The 20,781-nt window shown below is 40.0% G+C and overlaps 1 protein-coding gene across 1 annotated transcript in view; it reads right to left on the bottom strand.

Annotated features, from left to right (window-relative positions):
* The window catches only part of LOC147338620 (insulin-like growth factor 1 receptor), a 62,480-nt gene that overhangs the window by 16,314 nt on the left and 25,385 nt on the right, over nucleotides 1-20,781 (bottom strand). The window contains exons 3-6 of the mRNA XM_086312849.1: nucleotides 3,067-3,373; nucleotides 2,608-2,744; nucleotides 1,423-1,567; nucleotides 202-410 (exon numbers count right to left, since the gene is read on the bottom strand). Coding sequence (XP_086168975.1) covers nucleotides 202-410; nucleotides 1,423-1,567; nucleotides 2,608-2,744; nucleotides 3,067-3,373 — 798 coding nt within the window. The remainder of the gene's footprint in view (nucleotides 1-201; nucleotides 411-1,422; nucleotides 1,568-2,607; nucleotides 2,745-3,066; nucleotides 3,374-20,781) is intronic.

Genomic DNA, 20,781 nt, shown 5'->3' with positions numbered 1-20,781 from the left:
CTTCAGTATGTGTGCATTAATATGCAGCAATTAGTGTTGACAGAGTGGCGCAGTAAATACTGACATAAGAAGCAGAACAGCATCACGCTCAAAAGAGGTGTTTGCAAACTTCTAGTAAACTAGAGTAACTTCAGCACATGAACTGGACATAGCAATTTAAATGTTTGTGGTTTTCAAACTGAAGCTCATTTTGACCCTTACAGCTGGCTCTGTCGCCGTTGTTTCGGAAATCACTCTCATCAAAGCGGGCCTGGATGCCTGTTTTGTTCCACATTTTGCGGATCTCGGACATGCACAGCTTAGGGTTGGCTCTGAAGAACAGCTTTCCTGTTTTGATGGTCAGATTGTGCTGCTTCCAGTCCCAAAGATACTGTAACTGTTGGTTGTCGAATGCAGAGAAGGCATACATGCTAGAGGGCAGAAAGAGGAGGAGATGAATGGATTACAGTCATCAATATGCTGCTTCGTTCTACATTCATTCGTGTATGTTTATCTATGAGTGTATTGTGTGTATAGTGATTCATGCTAGGCTGAGAGCCAACTTTCCCACCAAGGTTAAGGCCTTATTTTCAGCATGTAATGGAAAACTACACAACATATCCACTAGCGACTTGTCTATTAGGGGAAGCTATGCTAATTGAACAAAATGTAGCTATTTTACTCTTCTCGGTAGATCTCTCTTCTAGCTGGAGGTTTAATGACCCAGTTAGACAGCAGAGGGACTGCTTGACAGCAGGATAAAAATCACCTGGCAAATCCGATTAACCAGGGGCTGACATTTTTTTGTGTGCTGGAGAGGAGGTTTTTTTTATGATTCTCTGGGTAACACCCAGACATCAAGGAATGACTGTAATGTGGGCCTTGGGACAGTAAGATTCCTGTGAACACAAACAGATGGAGGAGGGAAACGAAGGCCTCTCAATGACCCTGAGAGAACCTTTCCTGGGACTGTTGGAGGTTATACCTCATTCACAAACAAATAACAAACAACTGCACTTGTTCAAGTTTTGTTTAACTTTTTTCACTAAAGATTGAACATCTTGAGGATGTTGGATCACATCATTCTTATATATTAGCTGAAAATGTAGTTACTCAAGAGTTGTGTTTGTTGAGCACTAATTTTTTGTGGTTCCTAGAGTTTTCAAAAGTAAAATGAGAGAGAGAGAGAACCACTTTTACCTTTACCTTACACTACAAAGCACCTTGAGGCAATGTTTACTGTGAAGTGGCACTAAACTAATAAAACAGAATTGAATAAATGAATAGAACTAATTAATATTCAGGTGAATCCTTGAGAAAAGTACATGAGAAGAAATGAGCTCAGAGTGTCCCAATGCACAAACATCCGTCTCCACTGTAAGGCATTGAGATTAAAACCTTGGCTGTATGTTTATCCACGTAGAGAAGTGTGTGTGTTCTTACTCTTCATGGAGGTTTTCTCCATCGATGTATCTCAGGCTCCGAAGGAATGCAAGGGAGCTCAGTGTGTGCGAGTGTATGATCCGTACGTAACCAGTCACCCTTTGGATCAGACCTGTGAAACTTTCCAGCTCTGCCACCATGTTATCTAAACACACAGACCGTCACAAACACATTCATTTATCTATTGATGCATTTTACCCTTTAGTACTTCATTGCTGGCTTAAAGAGGACTTATTATCATTTTACGCATTTCCTGTCATATATATGCTGTTACAATGATGGATGCTAATTTTTAAACATGGCTAAAATTTCAGTATGTGTACAAGCAATCACCATGAGTGAAAACTATGAAATATAAAATGGGCTAAATGCTCCATTTCAGACGGTTGACTCTATACTGTGTGAAAGTAAGCAGATATATGTAATATGTTTATCTTAGGCACATGGCCAGGACTTATTCCTGGAACAAAATGGACCTTCAGACATATGACTAAACAAGTGTGTTTCATCCAAAAGGTCTGTAGAACCTAATTAACAGAGGTATCAACATTTTCCTGTCATTTCTGGCCATATGATAATCATAAATGCATTAAGCTTGAGAACATTAAGCCCCGCTTACAAAAAACAAACCTGGTTATTTTTCTTTGTTTAAAGTTTAAAACTGCTTTGGAGTGTGTCAGCATTTTTCATATGGGTTAAACCCTGAGACTCTGGCTGTGAGCACAAAAGCTCCACCCACCTACTATTTACAAACCTTCTATTTATGAAGAGAAGCCAATAAGAGCAAAGGTAGCTTAAAGGTAGGGACAGGGGAACTGAACCAGGTTGTTTCAGTCAGTAGATTAAATCACAGGCTGCACAAAGGCCCAAGAGGAGACAAATAAGGATTATTTTGAACTGGAAATTACATTGTTACTGTAAAATAATGTTATTATAGAACCATTTTTAAACTGTTGTAATCCATGACGACAGCTTTCCTGAATGCACAATGAAATATATTCAAATTGTTGAGTTCTCATGTGACTTTCTCAAGTAGCAAAATCTGTGATAACTTCTTTTTGCGTCTGATTTAACGGTGTGAATATAACAGATCTTCATAATGTTCTACACCAGCTCCTCAGGCCTCCCTCACAAAGAAATGCGAGTATTAACAGTCGTATTGCTGTGTTACACCGCAGTACTTACGGCCTCTGCGGATGTTGATTTGCAGGTGGCCTTTGATAACAGTGCAGCCTTTGAGAGACTGAGCAGCAGTCATGGAGTCGATGACCTTCCCATCACATACTTTATCACACAGACCATCACAAGCTGTGCAAAACATACTGGAGACAGACAGAGAGAAAGGCAGGAGACAGTGAATGTACAGCGTCGTTCTTGACAGGCATCTATTTGCCAAACTGGTTTAGCGGGGTTTTCTTTCTTTCTTTTTTAAAATTTCTGTCCCTGAAAGATTTGACGTCAACATTTCACAGAAGCAGCCAAAGCATGTCTAGGTGAAATTCCTCGGCATGCTTAACGGCCTTCACTATTTGGAAGGCCATACAGAGACTACGATGGAACTAAATTCAATATTAGCAAAGCAACAATAAGCAACAATAAGGAGGGTGTTAAACCAGGCTAAATTCAGGTTGAACAGCAGCTCACCTGTTTGGTGCAGCACGTGTGTACCCAGATGGACATTCAGGCATGCACTCTCCTCCATGGATAACGTATCTGTCAAGGTCGGTAAATTGGGCTTTGGAGCAAAGCTCGGCACTGATGCAGCTCCAGCCCTCGAACTTGTAGGTGCCTGGGGGGCAGTCAGCCATGCAGCGGCCTTGGTAATAGTAATGCACACATGCAGTACATGCTGTGTCACTATCGGGGACTGTGCAGCTGCCCAGACACTGAGGGTGGCAGCACTCGCCGTCTGCTGTGCACGCTCGCAGTGCACACTTCTCTGGGCACCCCACTGTGGAGACAGAAAGAAAGGGGGGTATTTTAGTCAGACAATTTCCCCCAGAAAATAATAAAAACAATAAAAAAACAAAACAAAACATCAGAACATGACATTAATTTTTAGGTACATAGCCTGTAGTTAAAAATAGATTTTCTGCTTTTGAAGAATTCAAAGCACTTTTCAGTGTTTCCTCATACACCTTTCCACACAAACTCAAATACATGATGGCAGTGCTGCTGTGCTATCATCATCTTGCTCAAAGGCACTCTGGCCTATGGAGAGGCTGAGGTTCCAACAGCAAACGAGTTGAGTTGATAACATGTTCTATTACTCGAGCCCCAGTGGTCATTTAGTAAAGATGACTACAGATTTAACTGCTCCCTTATACGTTTCCTATGTGAATGTTTTGCACAGATGATGCACATGTAGGTTTGCTGCAGCAGGAAAGATAATCTCACCCTGAAGGCAGACCAAAAAGGTTTTCAAATTTCCAGGTTGTAGCACAATCGTAGAGTGCCATGTGCCATTATTATTTACCTGGCACACTTAAAGAACAACGTAAATCTTTTAATCAACATGAAACAAAAAAGCAAACAAACTTCTTAACAAACAATTGTGAAGAAGAAGAAGAAGACCTCATTAAAACCTCAGCCTGGTTTAAAAGCCAAAAAATAAACACTGTGTTTTAAATAACTTTTAAAATAACTCCAGATGTGAAGGGGGAGTGTGTACCACCATTTAGGAGCAGCTACTGCAAAAGGCCAATATCCTCTATGTTTTAATTTGGACTTTTAAAAATATTTTTGTTTAATATTCTACCGTCACACCATTCAAAATGTAATATTTCGCCCTTAATACCACTACAAACAAGTTAAAATTTTGGAGCAAACAACAACACTGATTTATTCCCACTGATGCAAATCCATATTTAACAACCAAACAGAGCTTGCAGTGAACCTAAAACCATAACACATAAATATAACCAGTCAGCCTTCAGTGTGAACATGCCTCTGTTATGACACTACTGGCTTCAGTTCTGAACAAATTATTTGCATTTACCAGTGAATGACTGACAATGCATGCATGCACACCCGCCCAGATTAAAGCTTTTAAATACACCAAGAGCCACATATGAGGTACTCATGCAAGCTGCTTCATATCCAACCAACCACATTTGAATTTTTGTTTTCTTAGTCTTACTATTATAAAAGGCAACCCAACCATGGGGAGCCACAAGCCAGTGTACTCTTCATGCATGTCTCGATCTTGGAAAAATGGGCATTGTTGTGTGAGGAAGAGCATCTACTGTAAAATCTTTGCCAAATCAAACACACAGATTACGAAGAACAAGATTTCCATATAAGATAAGTTGGGGTGACAGAGGAGGACGCTAAGGATAGGGTAAGATTGAGACAGACGATCCACTGTGGCGATCCTTTAAGGAGCAGCCAAAGGAAGTAGTCGTGGTAGTAGTAGTATTCTTAAAATTACAGAATAATGATAATTATAGAATTCTAAAAAGGTGCTTCAGCTGTGCTTTCCTCCCTGATCCACTCCGGATTTTCCAGCCAACAGAGCTACAAATAACTCGTCCAGTTGCTGTGGTGTTCCTCTAAATAAGAGGATATTGTAACTGATGACAGGAAAAAGTGACTGAGGAGTTCCAGAAGAAAAACACCATATTGACATACATATAGAGAGCAGCCACATCTCGTCATGGCCTTTGTCTCTGCAGCGGGGGAATTTAAATGAAGCGTGATAGACAACAAATCACCAAGGCAGCTTATTTGACTAGCTGACACATACCTTTCACCATCACCATCACGCAGCTGAGCAGCAGCAGCCTTTAACCCACCTTTACTGTCGGCAGCTCACTGCTTCAACATGACATAAGCTGATTGGCTCAAACTGACTCTAAACAGTAACGTGTCTGCCACAGAAACAAACACTAACTGCTATGGAAACACTGTAAATCCCTGCTTGAAATTATTTGGTTGTGTGTCCTTTGAGGCATAAACAAAGGGACAGTGATTTCTGAAGCCAAAGAAACTGTAATTTTGATTGTGTCATCCACATAGGTTAGCCAGAGGCTGTTTAAACCAGCACCAAACAACACAAAGCTATAAGAAATGATGTGTTGTTTATAGAATGCTGAGCGATAAAACACTGGAACACGTTTCAACATGCTGCCTCCACCAACTCTGTCAAACAAACCAAAGACAACAGGCCAGAGCAGATGCGTATGGCTACTCCCCTTTATTTATATTTCAATGATTTATCCACAGAGACTTGTTATATTATATTGAAAGATCTGGACACACAGTATATAGCATTACAAGACAGATCGTAGTGGATGATAGCACAGACTAAAACACAAAAGAAAGATTGAACAGATGGTTTTAACCTGTTTATGTTTGTGCTTAAAGAATAAAGATTAGGAAGTTTGTGTTTGGTTCAGGGGTTAATGCTGCATTAATACAATTTCTGAACAACTCTAAGACACTAAAAAGCAGCAACTTACAAAAGCATACCCAAACTGCTGTATTTATTAACTGTTAATCTGCTTTTGATTTTCTTTAAGTATAAGTAGCAGAAAGAATAGCAAAGGTATTCAGGAAAGAGGAAATCAACCAGTACAGGTCGGCTTTTCTGCTTTAATATGATTAAAAACAGAGTGCCATAGTAATTGACAAAATTGTTTATTTTTATTTTTAGATGATCAACCAATCAATTCATTTGACCTTTGGTGCATTTCAATTTCACATTTGAAATGCACCAAAACTACATTTCAACTGTGAAATTACATTCACTTTGGCACTACCTATTGGTTTGTGAAGTCGTGTTTTAAAGCCTCAACACTAACAGACCTGGTACATAAGATGCCTTCATAAAGTGCATTACACATCATTGCTGTATGTCCACGTATTGCTATCCACCCCTTATAGTGACAGCTACAGTGATTCAGAAATGGTTGTCATGAGGGAGTTTAAGTCCATTTTAAAGGAACGAGAGGATAACTCTTTCAGTCAGTGTGACCGTTTTAATGATCAGTTGTTGTATATTTTTCACATGTTTGTACTCGTTTGTATGGACCGTTGTATTTTTTAATTGTTATGTTGTTATGTGTTGTTTGTGTTTTGATTTTTACTGCCATGATGCCAGAGATTTGAATCTCTGAGATTTGCCTGGATAAATAGAGGATTAATAATAAAACATCCAAAAGTGTGGGGGCACTGAAAGACCGGCAGCTCTGCATACAGCAGGAGAGAGGAGGGAGACACTGGAGAATTTATTTACCACGTTCAGAAAGGAAGTACCTTATGCAAAGAGCACTGAATCTTAGATCACATTGTTTAAATGCAATGATAAAAGAGTCAGTCTTCCTTACATGAACATTTAAAACTGTATTAGAGCAAGCTGTTTATTTGTATGTATAAAAGCAGTTAAGAGGCACAGTAGCCTAATATGATGTATTAGATAAAGAGTATTAGGTGTTTCTACAGTAAAGGTAGGGGTCGTTAAAGCAGATGGTCCGGCATATTTGATTTGACACAGATTTTACGCATGATGCTCTTCTTGACATAAATCTTCCATTTATCCAAGCTTGGGACGTTCACTAGTAGTACACTAGCTTGTAACCTCCTGAGGCTCGTTTCTCCTCCCAGAATCTAACCAGAGGTCCTTTGCATGCAAAGCAAATGCATTAATCACTACACCAAGCATACACAACTATTCCATGGTATTGAGGACCTGCAGATGATGACCAGGCTTTAAAAAGGTTTTGTTCCAGGGTGAAAACCTGCTTATTTTTATTAGAAAGTCGGACATTTTACCGTAATAGTCTATAGGGAGTGACTCACTTTTGGAGCCAGCTTTAAGTGGCTGCTGGAGGAACTGCAATTCTGCATTTGCTTCATTTTTCAGTTCCAGATGCTGCTGCTTGGTTTTTAGATTAGATTAGATGAAACTTTATTAATCCCTCAGGTGCGTTCCCCCGGGAAATTCAGTAATTTCCATTCAGTTTCAACACGTTTAAACATGAATATCACATCTATTTTTGTTTACAGAATTAGAAATGCGAGACAGAAACAACCAAAAAAAACAAAAAACAAAACAAACAAAAAAACAACAACAACAGTGACCTACAACTTGCAAAAGCTGCCAACTATTTGTTGTTCAGTTTTGTGATTATGATTTTTACCCTTAACACTACTACCGTTTGCATAATTTGCAAATCCTGCATGACCAAATATTGAATACTGACACCATCTAATACAGAAACCTTTCAGTACACTTGCATAGCAAATTCCTAATTATAATGTTAACTAGGGCTGTTCGATATAACGATATATATCGGAGGACGATATGAAAACGTCTATCGTTTCATTTTACGCTATCGTTTGTTTCGTGGTGTCGCAAAATCAACTGTTTACGGCAATATTTTTTCATGGTTTTGATGGTCACTGTATAATTTCCTGAAGTTCTCTCTTCCTCTTATATTTAATATAAGCACACTACAGACAGACAAGCCATTGTTTTTATGCGTTGTCGTTAGCAACAACGACGGTAAAACCATCGCGGGGCTCCGCCGTCCGCATGTTTATTTTCCACATAAACCTTTCACAACAAAGCTGAAGATCCTGTTGAGATTTTCCAAAATAAATGGAATCACGTGAAATAGAATGCAGAGTGTTTACGCATGAGAAGCTAAAAAGAGCCGTCAGGTGTTAAAAAAAAAAAAGCTTAGAACAGGCTTTCCCCGCAGCACACCGTGTAATAAATACTCAAAGAAAATTGAGGCTGTTTCAACTTATGCAACACTCGACTCCAGGTACACGACACCCAGCTGAAAACACTTCACACAAGTCGACTGGCCCGAGATTCACAGAATTAGCTGAAAATGTAACATTTTTGTGATATATATCGTTATCGGGATGATAAATGTCTTATATCGGGATATGAGATTTTGGTCATATCGCACAGCCCTGATGTTAACTTCAAATCAAAAATCAACTACAGAATCCATTTGTCAGTTATTTTAAGTATCACTGGCTAATTTTTCTTATTTGTCATTTACAGGAACACAGGAAGTTCCTGAAAACTGCTGTCTTTCCCCGATTGGCCAGTGACCATGAGATGACCTTCTAGCCCATCTTCCAACTGACACAAAAGCCAATCAGAACCTTCAGACTGTGTGGTCCCACCAACCATTCAGCAGGCTGTTTGTGCTCAGCAGGAGGAAACGAGCGCTGCATTCACAGGCACAAAATGTTCTTTCTCTGCTCACAGCGTCTGCCAGTCCCCGAAAACTCCATCTTGCCCTCTGACCTCTTACAATGGGGTGATGTGAGCTGGAAAGGTGTAATTCTGAAATGCAATAATGTACAGCCTGAGGTCCACTGAGGGTTGGGTGAAAAAAAGAGAGAGTCTCTGCTTAAAGTTTGACTCAAGCTGGGGCTTTTTGCATGCAAACCCCTGAACACAACTCCCTGACTGACCAGTGGCGGGAGGTGGAGAGGTCAGTGGGTGCATACAGTAATGCAGATCAGCATTCAGCTGGACATCTGCAACATAAAGCTTCTCACTTTCAATCCCCCTTACTACACTTTTAGAGACAGGTTGATGCAGCGCTGCAGCACAAGGCAAGGAAAAGGAAACAGGAAGAGAATGAAAACGAGAAAGCGTAAAGGAAAGAAAGAAAAACTGCAGGAGGAGGAAGAGATGGGAGCAAGGTACAGAGTGTGAAGAAGTGAAGTGGTGAAGTGAAGTAGAAAAGGAAGGAATTTAAGATGGAAATGAAGATGTATATTGCATCTTTTTCACACACACATACACACGTAATGCAGCGTCTGTAATCTACACACCACAAATTAACAGATGAGGAAATGAGATCAAGTTTTTCAGCTACAATTTACAGATGTCCTCTAAACACATCACAAGCAGGCAACCATTTTGAAAGCTAAAAGGATCAACTCTATTGCGATTTTTCTGTTGCTGTCCAGAACCAGTGGGCTGAGAGGGGCAGCTTTCTTTGGACCCACTCACCCAAACAACAGGAGAAGGGAAGTTGTTGGTCAGTAAATCAAAACGAGAGAGAGGGGGAAAAAATAAAATAAAATGTCCTGCTATCTTGTGTGAAGCAATTTGAGTTTCAGATCACCAGAGAACAATTAATTTTCAAAAATTCCTACCATTTTTAAGCATTATAATTTGTTTTATTTATTAATCTTTTTTTCTATCCAACATTAACACGATCCCAAAACATCAGTGATGTAGTAGTTAATGCAGAAACAAAACAAGCCAAAACAATTATTGTAAGGTGGGAAGTACAGAAAAAAGGTGATAAGTTTTCTTGTCATTGGTTGATTATGTTGCACAAATTAATGAGTTAAAATCTACTGAGAACAACAAACATGACCTTGACTCTGTGCAAAATTAAATTTCAGTTCATCTAATGATTATTGTGTCAAAGCCTGTCTAACAAAAAAACCGTACACCAAGTAGCCATTCTTGCAAATTATGCACTGTTGGATGACAGATATCTTGCTATCGCCTGAGCTCTTCAGTCCTTCAGTCAAAAGAGCCAGAGAAGATCGAAATGTGATTTTACTTCAAAGTTTTGTTTGGGTTTTTTTTCCTGAATGCAATGTTGGTGATCTACTCTAAACATTTAGCAGACTATTAAAACAAACACTTGAGTTCTTGGTGACCAAGGAATAAAGAAAAGTCAAGTATATGTTCGCTGTGTGGTAATCTGGTTGAATCCTCATTAGCCAGCTGTTCTGAGTGTGTGCTACATATATTTTACTGTGGAAAGTTACCAGACACAGCAGAGATATTGTGTGTGTGTGTGTGTGTGTGTGTGTGTGTGTGTGTGTGTGTGTGTGTGTGTGTGTGTGTGTGTGTGTGTGTGTGTGTTGCTGTACTGGGCTGTATTTGAGTGATGTCAGTATTTCCCCTAACCTCAGAAAACAAGCTGGTTAATAAAATCATGTAAATTATCATGGAAGTGCAGCTGAAAGGAATAAAACTGCAAAAACAATGAATTAACAGTTTGATCAAAACATGCTGATTGCTGGCAAAGGTGGTTCTCGTTGTTATCACAGCATTTGCATGGGAACAGGTTGTGCTTCATATTCCCATTAACCAGTAAGGATTAGTTTGTTTGTTGGCTTGTTTGTTGGGGGTAATTGAGAGTTAAGTGATGGGATGTCAAAAGTTGTTGTAGGCAGTTGTATAGTTGTTAATGTCCATTCGGGGAAATGGTTTACCTTCTCCACTCCGTCATTATAGAGCATTCTGGCTCTGGGAGAAAGATCACTTGTTGTGCGTCAAAAAGCCAATACAGTGCTTCCAGGGAAACAGAAATACCAGCCCAGTGGGAAGGCTGGCTGGGAAACGCACACTAGTCACCACCCTAATGGCGGGAAAATGTCTGGATTTTTGCCTCTACCCCTCTACTTCACTACAAGTAAATACCACAGGATCAAACAGTACTTCATTTTACATATCTTGTTGTGCATGCCTGCTAACACTCCTCGGTTTTCCCAATATTTCAAGACCATCTGATCTCAAACTTTATTATGAATGTTAAGGATGCATGCATCAGTAAGCTTCTCATGTTCATAATGGTACCCGAGTTGCCAGATTGTCTATGAAACAGTCCACACACACACACACACACACACACACTACAGACAATTTCAATCCATCTGTCAGTGTAACCTGGCAACCACCAACCAGACTCAAACACACCATTTGGAAACTGATTGAATTAGGTCACTATCTTAGCTATTGTTAGACCATTTCAACTGTCATTACATGCACACACATACAATATGGCTCAACTCACCACTATTTCGTTTAGTAAAGTGGCAGTTGGTAAGATATTCTTCAAATCAAGATTCCAAAACAGAAATGCTGTAAAAACCCAAACAATGCCTCTCTTTCCAACTGCACAAAATTCCAACCACTTTCATACAGCTTGAACATATTGATGGAAATAGTTGCTCGATGCAAATAAAACAAAATAAATGTATGTAGCATAGTGTCACCAAAATCATTTTGCACATCACTGGTGTCCTGTAGGTTATGCTATCTTCATTTGGGAAAACAGACTTTTACCTGTTTATTTTTATTAGGAAAAGAACTGAATTAGGAATACTGAAAACTTAATTGTTATGTTGTCATCAATGACAAATGACTTTAATGGTATAATGAGTATCTTTTAACAATTACACTGGAAATAAAATGCTTTTATTCAAATCCCTCATCTGACACACCACTGTTTTCTGTATGTTTTTCCCGCTTTAGGTGAATGTGTTACTCGTTCTTTAGGCATATTAAATAATTACCAAGCCACCTTGACTAATACGTTAAGTATAACCAAATGCAAAACTCTGAAAGCCATACACAACAGCTTCAAAGTGGCCACTGAGAAACTGAGGCAACAGATGTTTCCACACTCACTGTTTTCCTCATTTTTTAGGCTTGGTGTGCGTGCAAGCTGTGTGAATCCAGTGAGCGTGGAAGCATCCCCGCCCTTTCTCTCAAGTTCACACACTCCATGGCCTCCCAGTGTGTTCCAGCACTCAGGCTGAATTGGGAAGAACTTGATGATGTACAGAAAACACAACAATCTCGCTGTGTTTCCAGTCTCATACAAAGCATATTCTGTACTGGCCAGACAGACTGTCAGTGTACAGGTTCAGTCAGTGAATCAGTCATTCAGAAAACCAGCCAGTCAAAAGTCTGTGTGTGCTGTCTACAAAAGCAAGAACAAGGGTCTTGATTCATTCAGCCCATTCACAGCTCTACATGGCTGGCCACTATTGTGCTGTTCATCTTTTGAGTCTCCAAGTAGATAACAGACATCACAACTAGCCATCCAGTGGTCAAGTACAAGAGACCTCCAACACATGTGACAACCTGCCTGTCAGTTCAGTCCAACAAACAGGCTGTTCAAAAAGTGCTTAGCGCCATAGAGGAAAACAATGAAGACAGAGCACGCTATTGACCTTAACAGCTGTGTTTGTGTTTGGTCTGCCGACATCCATTAACCATCAGTTAGAGTTCCTAGAAATGTTTTAGTTGTGCAACTCTAGAGCAATCTTGAGAACATATCTGCCTCAAAGACGAGAGTTGAAGTGAAGGTACAGTCCATAATCAGTTTGTTTACTTACACAAGTTTACCCAAAACATTACCAGGAAGACTTTGGAAAAACCCAAGGCTTAAAATATAAACAGAAAAATATATTAAAATTTTGTACAAATCTAAACAAAAATGCTTTAAAATTGTTTATTGCTTTAGCTGAAGATGAGATCTGATGGACTTTGTTTATCCAAAAAACAGGAAAATGTTTGGCTACACTTAAAAAGTCTATTAAACATACCCTCCACAAAGCAGAATATGCTGATAAAATGCAGTTTTACAAAATAAAAAGCTTTAAAAAAAAAAACAAAAAACAACAACAACAACAACCACCCCAAAACAAACAAACCAACTTTGACAGAGCACCATGTAAAATGGAAATAAAATGCATACATTGATGGAGTAATTAAGACCTAATGAAATCAAATGGCAGATATTTATTTGATTAATTTAAAACCTAAATAGAATTTGTCTTTGTCGGCTCTTTTGTGAAAAACTCATTCACTCAAAATGAAGAATAACATTTCCAAGTTCCTTTAATGACACCATTCGCTCTGAGTACACACAGATCGGGAGCTTTAATTTGCTCAGGAACAGGAATATTAGACGACATGCTGGATTTCTTCCTCCTCCCTCGCTCCTCCTAGTGAGAGGAGTCCCCCCACTGGAGATGTGTGGTCTGAAGCTTCCTGTTGATAATTACAGTCTGTTTGAAAGCAAAACACTAAGAGATCATTATTCCTGTTAGCGATAAAAGGCTAAACTGGATTCTCTTTCTAATTCACACTCTCAACAAGAGTGGATTCACACACATCTGTCAAGACTCTACTGAGAAGAATACATTGCATTAAGTGTCTACTTTGCCCGTGTGGGTGGTGGTACAGGTTAGAGAAATGGGTCAAAATAAAGAGCTAAAGATTTATTTTGTGTAGCTATGATAAAAACACCTGCAAGATGCACTGGTGAGAAGATGAAATACCAAGCAGGTGGCCCACTTTGAAGGCTTATTAGATACAAGGACGACTATTTATTTTTGTTCAAGGCAGGACTGCAGACCTCTGGAAAGTGATTACAGCAGCATTTATTTTTTTCCCCCCCAATATCTTTTAAAAACAGCTACCTCCATATTTTCCATAGTTTTGAATGTTACTTTTAGACACTAGACATTTCTAGTGTCTAATGACCATTCCACAGGTATAGCCTATCAATGTGCACACGCAACACAGCTCTGTTCATCCAGTGAACACATCCAGTGTTCACTTCATGTGTGCATTATGATTGATGGGAGAGCACATACCATTTCTTTGTAAAACCTGTTTGGGATGGTCACTAGAGAGAGAGAACATTTTTAAAGAAGGCTTGTGCACAGGCTGTATTACATGGGTGTATGTAAAATCAGGCATGTGTACATAACTGCACAGATGTTCACATGGTCGGTTAAACGAATTATCAAAGCTAGCTCATTAGGTTCTTCTCCGTAAAATGTTTTTTATTGCAAAGTAAGTTTTAACAAATAAATAATTGGGCAATATAACCAGAAGCTTCTCCAGTAAATCTTAAACTTTATTTCATCCTCTTAGACTACAGCTGGCAGTTCTCCACCTGCTGCAGGTTCCAGTTGTGGCCCTACTACCAAACCAGGTGAAGTCCAAGACAGTTAATTTCGAGTATTTTTTTTTAAATCCCTGGAGACTCAGTGTTGTAGTGGACAATGTCATTTGCATTTACGCTTGTGTGCTGGGGTGTGTTCAGCAATCTGCCTTCATGAGTGAAACTAAGATGTTTATGTTGGACATGGAGCTCAATATTGATCAACAGTTAACTTTGTGGGAAGGAGAAAATATTTCAGGGTCAACTCTGAGTCTACACCTGGACTGTTTGAGCTATGAAACCAAGAAAACCAACATCTGTCTACATCGACAGAATACTAGCTTTTTATATTATTATAGTAAGCGGGCTTCATACAATTACAACCTGTTACATTTTTTCCACAGAGGTGTTATCCTTGTGTAAATAAACATACTGTGTTTACATACCCCTCGAGCTTGTTGAGGTCTGTGTCGATATGATGTGTAGTTACATTTCATAGGAAGTGCATACCAAACTATACAGTGGGGCAAAAAAGTATTTAGTCAGCCACCGATTGTGCAAGTTCCCCCACCTAAAATGATGACAGAGGTCAGTAATTTGCACCAGAGGTACACTTCAACTGTGAGAGACAGAATGTGAAAAAAAAAATCCATGAATCCACATGGTAGGATTTGTAAAGAATTTATTCGTAAATCAGGGTGGAAAATAAGTATTTGGTCAATAACAAAAATACAACTCAATACTTTGTAACATAACCTTTGTTGGCAATAACAGAGGTCAAACGTTTACTATAGGTCTTTACCAGGTTTGCACACACAGTAGCTGGTATTTTGGCCCATTCCTCCATGCAGATCTTCTCGAGAGCAGTGATGTTTTGGGGCTGTCGCCGAGCAACACGGACTTTCAACTCCCGCCACAGATTTTCTATGGGGTTGAGGTCTGGAGACTGGCTAGGCCACTCCAGGACTTTCAAATGCTTCTTACGGAGCCACTCCTTTGTTGCCCGGGCGGTGTGTTTTGGATCATTGTCATGTTGGAAGACCCAGCCTCGTTTCATCTTCAAAGTTCTCACTGATGGAAGGAGGTTTTGGCTCAAAAATCTCACGATACATGGCCCCATTCATTCTGTCCTTAACACGGATCAGTCGTCCTGTCCCCTTGGCAGAAAAACAGCCCCATAGCATGATGTTTCCACCCCCATGCTTCACAGTAGGTATGGTGTTCTTGGGATGCAACTCAGTATTCTTCTTCCTCCAAACACAACGAGTTGAGTTTATACCAAAAAGTTCTACTTTGGTTTCATCTGACCACATGACATTCTCCCAATCCTCTGCTGTATCATCCATGTGCTCTCTGGCAAACTTCAGATGGGCCTGGACATGCACTGGCTTCAGCAGCGGAACACGTCTGGCACTGCGGGATTTGATTCCCTGCCGTTGTAGTGTGTTACTGATGGTGACCTTTGTTACTTTGGTCCCAGCTCTCTGCAGGTCATTCACCAGGTCCCCCCGTGTGGTTCTGGGATCTTTGCTCACCGTTCTCATGATCATTTTGACCCCACGGGATGAGATCTTGCGTGGAGCCCCAGATCGAGTGAGATTATCAGTGGTCTTGTATGTCTTCCATTTTCTGATGATTGCTCCCACAGTTGATTTTTTCACACCAAGCTGCTTGCCTATTGTAGATTCACTCTTCCCAGTCTGGTGCAGGTCTACAATACTTTTCCTGGTGTCCTTCAAAAGCTCTTTGGTCTTGGCCATGGCGGAGTTTGGAGTCTGACTGTTTGAGGCTGTGGACAGGTGTCTTTTATACAGACGATGAGTTCAAACAGGTGCCATTCATACAGGTAACGAGTGGGGGACAGAAAAGCTTCTTACAGAAGACGTTACAGGTCTGTGAGAGCCAGAGATTTTCCTTGTTTGAGGTGACCAAATACTTATTTTCCACCCTAATTTACGAATAAATTCTTTACAAATCCTACCATGTGGATTCATGGATTTTTTTTTCACATTCTGTCTCTCACAGTTGAAGTGTACCTCTAGTGCAAATTACTGACCTCTGTCATCATTTTAAGTGGGGGAACTTGCACAATCGGTGGCTGACTAAATACTTTTTTGCCCCACTGTATAGGTTTTAGGGCTACACCTTAGCTATGACTTAGATTTAATACAACACTGTGAAGTGGGTAAGCCCATTGAACAATCAGACAAGAACTAAATGACACAAATGACCATCACAACAGTAACCTGACCAGGGTGACAACTGGAACGGAAAACATGACACAGGAAGGGATAGAGTTAGCATGTTAGAAATGACTGATCGTTTAAAATAAGACACGGGGACTGCCCACTTGTATTTTCCATCACGGATTCTGTTGGGCAGGCATCAATATACCTGACTAACCTGCTGAACTGAAGTTTTTTTCCCACAGGAAATACTGCTTTTTGGTGTAACACACCATTCTCATTCGAGGATTGGCACATAAGCAGCATTTAAATAATGTCTTTAATATAATTTTTTAATTTTAAGATTATCAAGTTCTATCAAGACATAGCAACACAATAACCCGTAAACAATGGCTGCTGGCAGAACAAATGATAATGACATTCCTTGCAATTACTAAATAACATCAGAAAAATAGTCAGTTAAAGGTAGTCTAAACAGAGCCAACCGTTAACTTTTTTCAACAAGAGTCACAAGGTTAAATAAATAAGTACAAGACAAGTACAGACAAAAGGAATTCCTGGCATCCCTCTGTTGACTGACCTGAGAAGCACAAAGCCAATCTCCTTTGGTCCCCCAAAGGGCACACAATAACAGAGGATCTATCACATTAGTTTCTTGGTACCTGGAGTTTCACGATAAATTCAGATTAGGATGGATATTGCAGATTACAGATGCAGAGGAAAAAATAGTTTTACAGAAGTAACAACTGACACATTAGGAGTCTGCCACTTCTGGGAGTTATGTCTAGGTCAAACAAGCCTGCTGAAACCTTAGCCTCAGAAGATTTGACCTTAGCACATAGTTTACATGCCAACCTTTCAAGAAACTACTCACTGTGTGAAAAGGGAAGAGAATAAGGGTTTGTACCCATTATGCAACAACTAAAGATTAACTCAAAATTTCACTGTAAATACTGAAGATAAAACACTAAGGACATAGAATAACAAAATAATAACTCAAATGATCTCACTGAAAAGTGTTATAAAATATGTGAAGAAATCAACAAATAAATAGTTATGTTATGTCAGTTAGTCAAGTGGTGAGGAGGGCTGATATTTCAGAACTGACTGAAAACCTGATAAAATATCACATCAATGCAGGTCATGCCTAAATTCTCAAAAGTGTGTTATGAAAAGCTAAAAGCCTTTAAAACAGGACAGGCAGTACAATTTTAAAACAAAATGACTGGAAAAAAAAGTATCTGCATGTGCCATTTTAAATTTTACTATTAATGTTTGAATTGTTAAATTGCAGGCTGCTTGCACAAAAATACACCACTTATCCGGTTAAGCTGCGACAACAAACGATACTGCATACAGTTCAGGTGTTAGCTGCACAGCAAGTCGGTTTACTTTGCATAAGGGTGGAGTCGCATGTTGAGTCACCCAAGGCGGTGACAAGTGTTGATAAGCAACAAGGTTAAAAAATATTAAATTACAAAAACAGTGTAAGAGTGTCCATAATCTAATGCTATACAAGAAACAAATGTTGTGCCACTGAATTAACTTTATCTCACTCTACTCACAAGCTTGGCAGTGATATTCATATGTGCCAGACTGCTGTACACATTCAAACTCTACGTGCCCTTCAGTTCAAAAGATCAACATACAGTGGGGCAAAAAAGTATTTAGTCAGCCACCGATTGTGCAAGTTCCCCCACTTAAAATGATTACAGAGGTCAGTAATTTCTCAAACCTCCTAAATAGTAAATTTGCGGAGTTCAAAAACTTCCATTTAATGAGTGGATGCACAAACATGTCAGAAGAGATTCAAAATCTGAAAAGTTTCTTAATTCCTAATTCTGCTGGCAAGAACCACCAGGCGCGCATGCCCTCCCCACACACAGAGCATCAGAAGGAGTTGTCCACATTCCTGATTCTTTGTGTTTATGGGTTTGTGTGTTTGGCGAGGGAAGACAGAAATATCCCTGGAATTTGATGGAAAGGATGAAGGAGGCTGAGTATAAGATTCCCATTCACCTTGTGGCATCCTGGTCTGTTTGGCTGTGCTAAGGACCAACAGCAATTCTCTGACAGCCTTAAAACAGGCTGAAAGGTTTCATCACAACCAGAATGCTTTTTTTGCCAAGCTTTCTCCGATAAGCACACCTAATGAGATCAGAGAAACGATGGCATGTGGTTTAATATTAATACTCTTCCATTGATTGCTCTTTTTACTTTAAACTGATACCTTGCTAGACTGGATAAGACCTGGTCACCGGCCTCTTGCCTGTCATACAAAAATGCATTAGGAAGGAGCTTCAAGTCACGTCACGAGTGTCACCATACAGATTGTTTATATTTTTTTTCCCCACGAGTGTTCTTTGCCAGCTTTGAATTCACGAACAAGACCTGAGACCCTGGTCACACCGCTCATCCAAAGCTAACGGTGTTAACAGAACACAATTAAAGGCCACATAATTACAGTAGGCACTAAAACACAGCCAAACCAGCAATGTTCTCTTCCAGGAATTCCAGGGATGGGTGTGTCCGTTCACTAAAAGCAGTCATGGATGTGCCTGGTTTACAAAGCAGCCCCTATAATTACCAGCCCTGACAGCCTCCGGGTTCTGGGTCAGGGTAAGGGGTGCATAAGTAGTCGTGCATCATTTTTGTTTTGGTGATCAGTTACTGCTTTTTTCCTCCTCTTACTGCTATTGCTGGACAGAATAACCTTAGTAGTACTGGCTCTCTAATTTAATGGTCTTTCTTTATTTTCATGATTATTTACATAACTCAAAACATGTTTTATATTTTACATTCTTCAAAATAGCCACCCTTTGCTTTTATTACAGCTTTGCACACTCTTGGCATTCTCTTGATCAGCCTCATGAGGTAGTCACCTGAAATGGTTTTCCAACAGTCTTGAAGGAGTTCCCAGAGATGTTGAGCACTTGTTAACCCTTGTGCGTTCACTCCTCGGTCCATCTCATCCGAAAACATCTGTTGGGTCAGATGACTGTGGAGGCCAGGCCATCTGGCGCAGCACTTCATCACGCTACCTTCTTGGTAAATGCCCTTACACAGCCTGGAGGTGTGTTTGGGGTCATTGTCGTGTTGAAAAAGAAGCGGATGGGATGGCATGTCACTGCAGGATGTTGTGGTAGACATGCTGGTTCAGTGTGCCTTCAATTTTGAATAAATCCCCAACAGTGTCACCAGCAAAGCACCCTGACACCATCACACATCCTCCTCCATGCTTCACAGTGGAAACCATGTATGTAGAGACCATCTATTCACCTTTTCTGCGTCACATAAAGAGACAGCAGGTGAAACCAAAGAGCTCAAATTTGAACTCATCAGACCAAAGCGCAGATTTCCAATGTTCTGATGTCCATACCTTGGGTTTCTTGGCCCAAACAAATCTCTTCTGCTTGTTGCTTTATAGGCCATCAAGGCCTGATTCGCACAGTCTCCTCTGAACAGTTGATGTAGAGATGTGTCTGCTACTGGAATTCTGTGTGGCATTTATCTGGGGTCTAATCTGAGATGCTGTTAACTTGTGATTTCTGAGGCTGGTGACTCAGATACATTTATCTTCAGCAGGAGAGGTGACTCTTGGTCTTCTTTTCTTGGGGTGGTCCTCATGTGAGCCAGTTTCATTGTAGAGGCCTGATGGTTTTTGCGACTGCATTTCGAGACACATTCAAAGTTTTAGCAATTTTTCCAGCTGATTGACCTTCAGTTCTTAAAGTAATGATGGACTGTCATTTCTCTTTTCTTAACTTATTGGTTCTTGCCATAATTTGAATTCTAACAGTTGTCAAATAGGGCTGTCAGCTGTGTACCAACCTGACCTCTGCACAGCACAACTGATGATTTGAGCCCATGAAGAAGGCAAAAAATTCCACATATGAACCCTGACAAGGGACACCCGTGAAGTGAAAACTATTTCGGGTGACTACATCATAAACTTATTGAGAGAAGGCCAAGGGTTTGCAGTGCTGTCAACAAAGCAAAGGGTGGCTGCTTTGAGGAATACAAAAAACAAGACATATTCAGAGACTATTTATCAATTTTTTTCTTTGCTATTCTACATACCTTGCTTCATATATTATATGTCTTCAGTATGTGTTTACAACATAGAAAGTAGTAAATATAAATACATATAAATAGGGAGCATATCACAATGAATATGAGACAACTATGAGATTGCTATGTGCTGACAAAATGGAAAACAACAGGTGATCTGATCGAAATTGAAAGGTAGGCTGGCCACAAGAATGACCTGCCAATCAACAATCAGTGTCAGTGTCTGGTATATGACAGATGCTCAAATTCAGCAAGAAGGGTCTAGACAAAGCCCCAGGGTTACCTTTCCAGATACGTGGCTCCCAACTGTGGTAGGGAGATATCTAGTTTTAAGCTTAGTGACTTTACTCTAAGCTGCCCCATAGCTCGCAACCAGCCATTGCTGTCCGGACCAAGCTTGCAGTGATGAAACAGTAGAGGAG

Source organism: Aulonocara sp. 'chitande type north' Nkhata Bay, linkage group LG1 (genome assembly GCF_057382095.1).
Source record: "Aulonocara sp. 'chitande type north' Nkhata Bay isolate Kocher_YH1m ecotype deep benthic linkage group LG1, A_spYH_male_GT1.1, whole genome shotgun sequence".
In the NCBI taxonomy this organism is placed as follows: Eukaryota; Metazoa; Chordata; class Actinopteri; order Cichliformes; family Cichlidae; genus Aulonocara; species Aulonocara sp. 'chitande type north' Nkhata Bay.
Note: the sequence above shows the minus strand (reverse complement) of the source record. Positions and strands in the feature narration are given on the sequence as shown.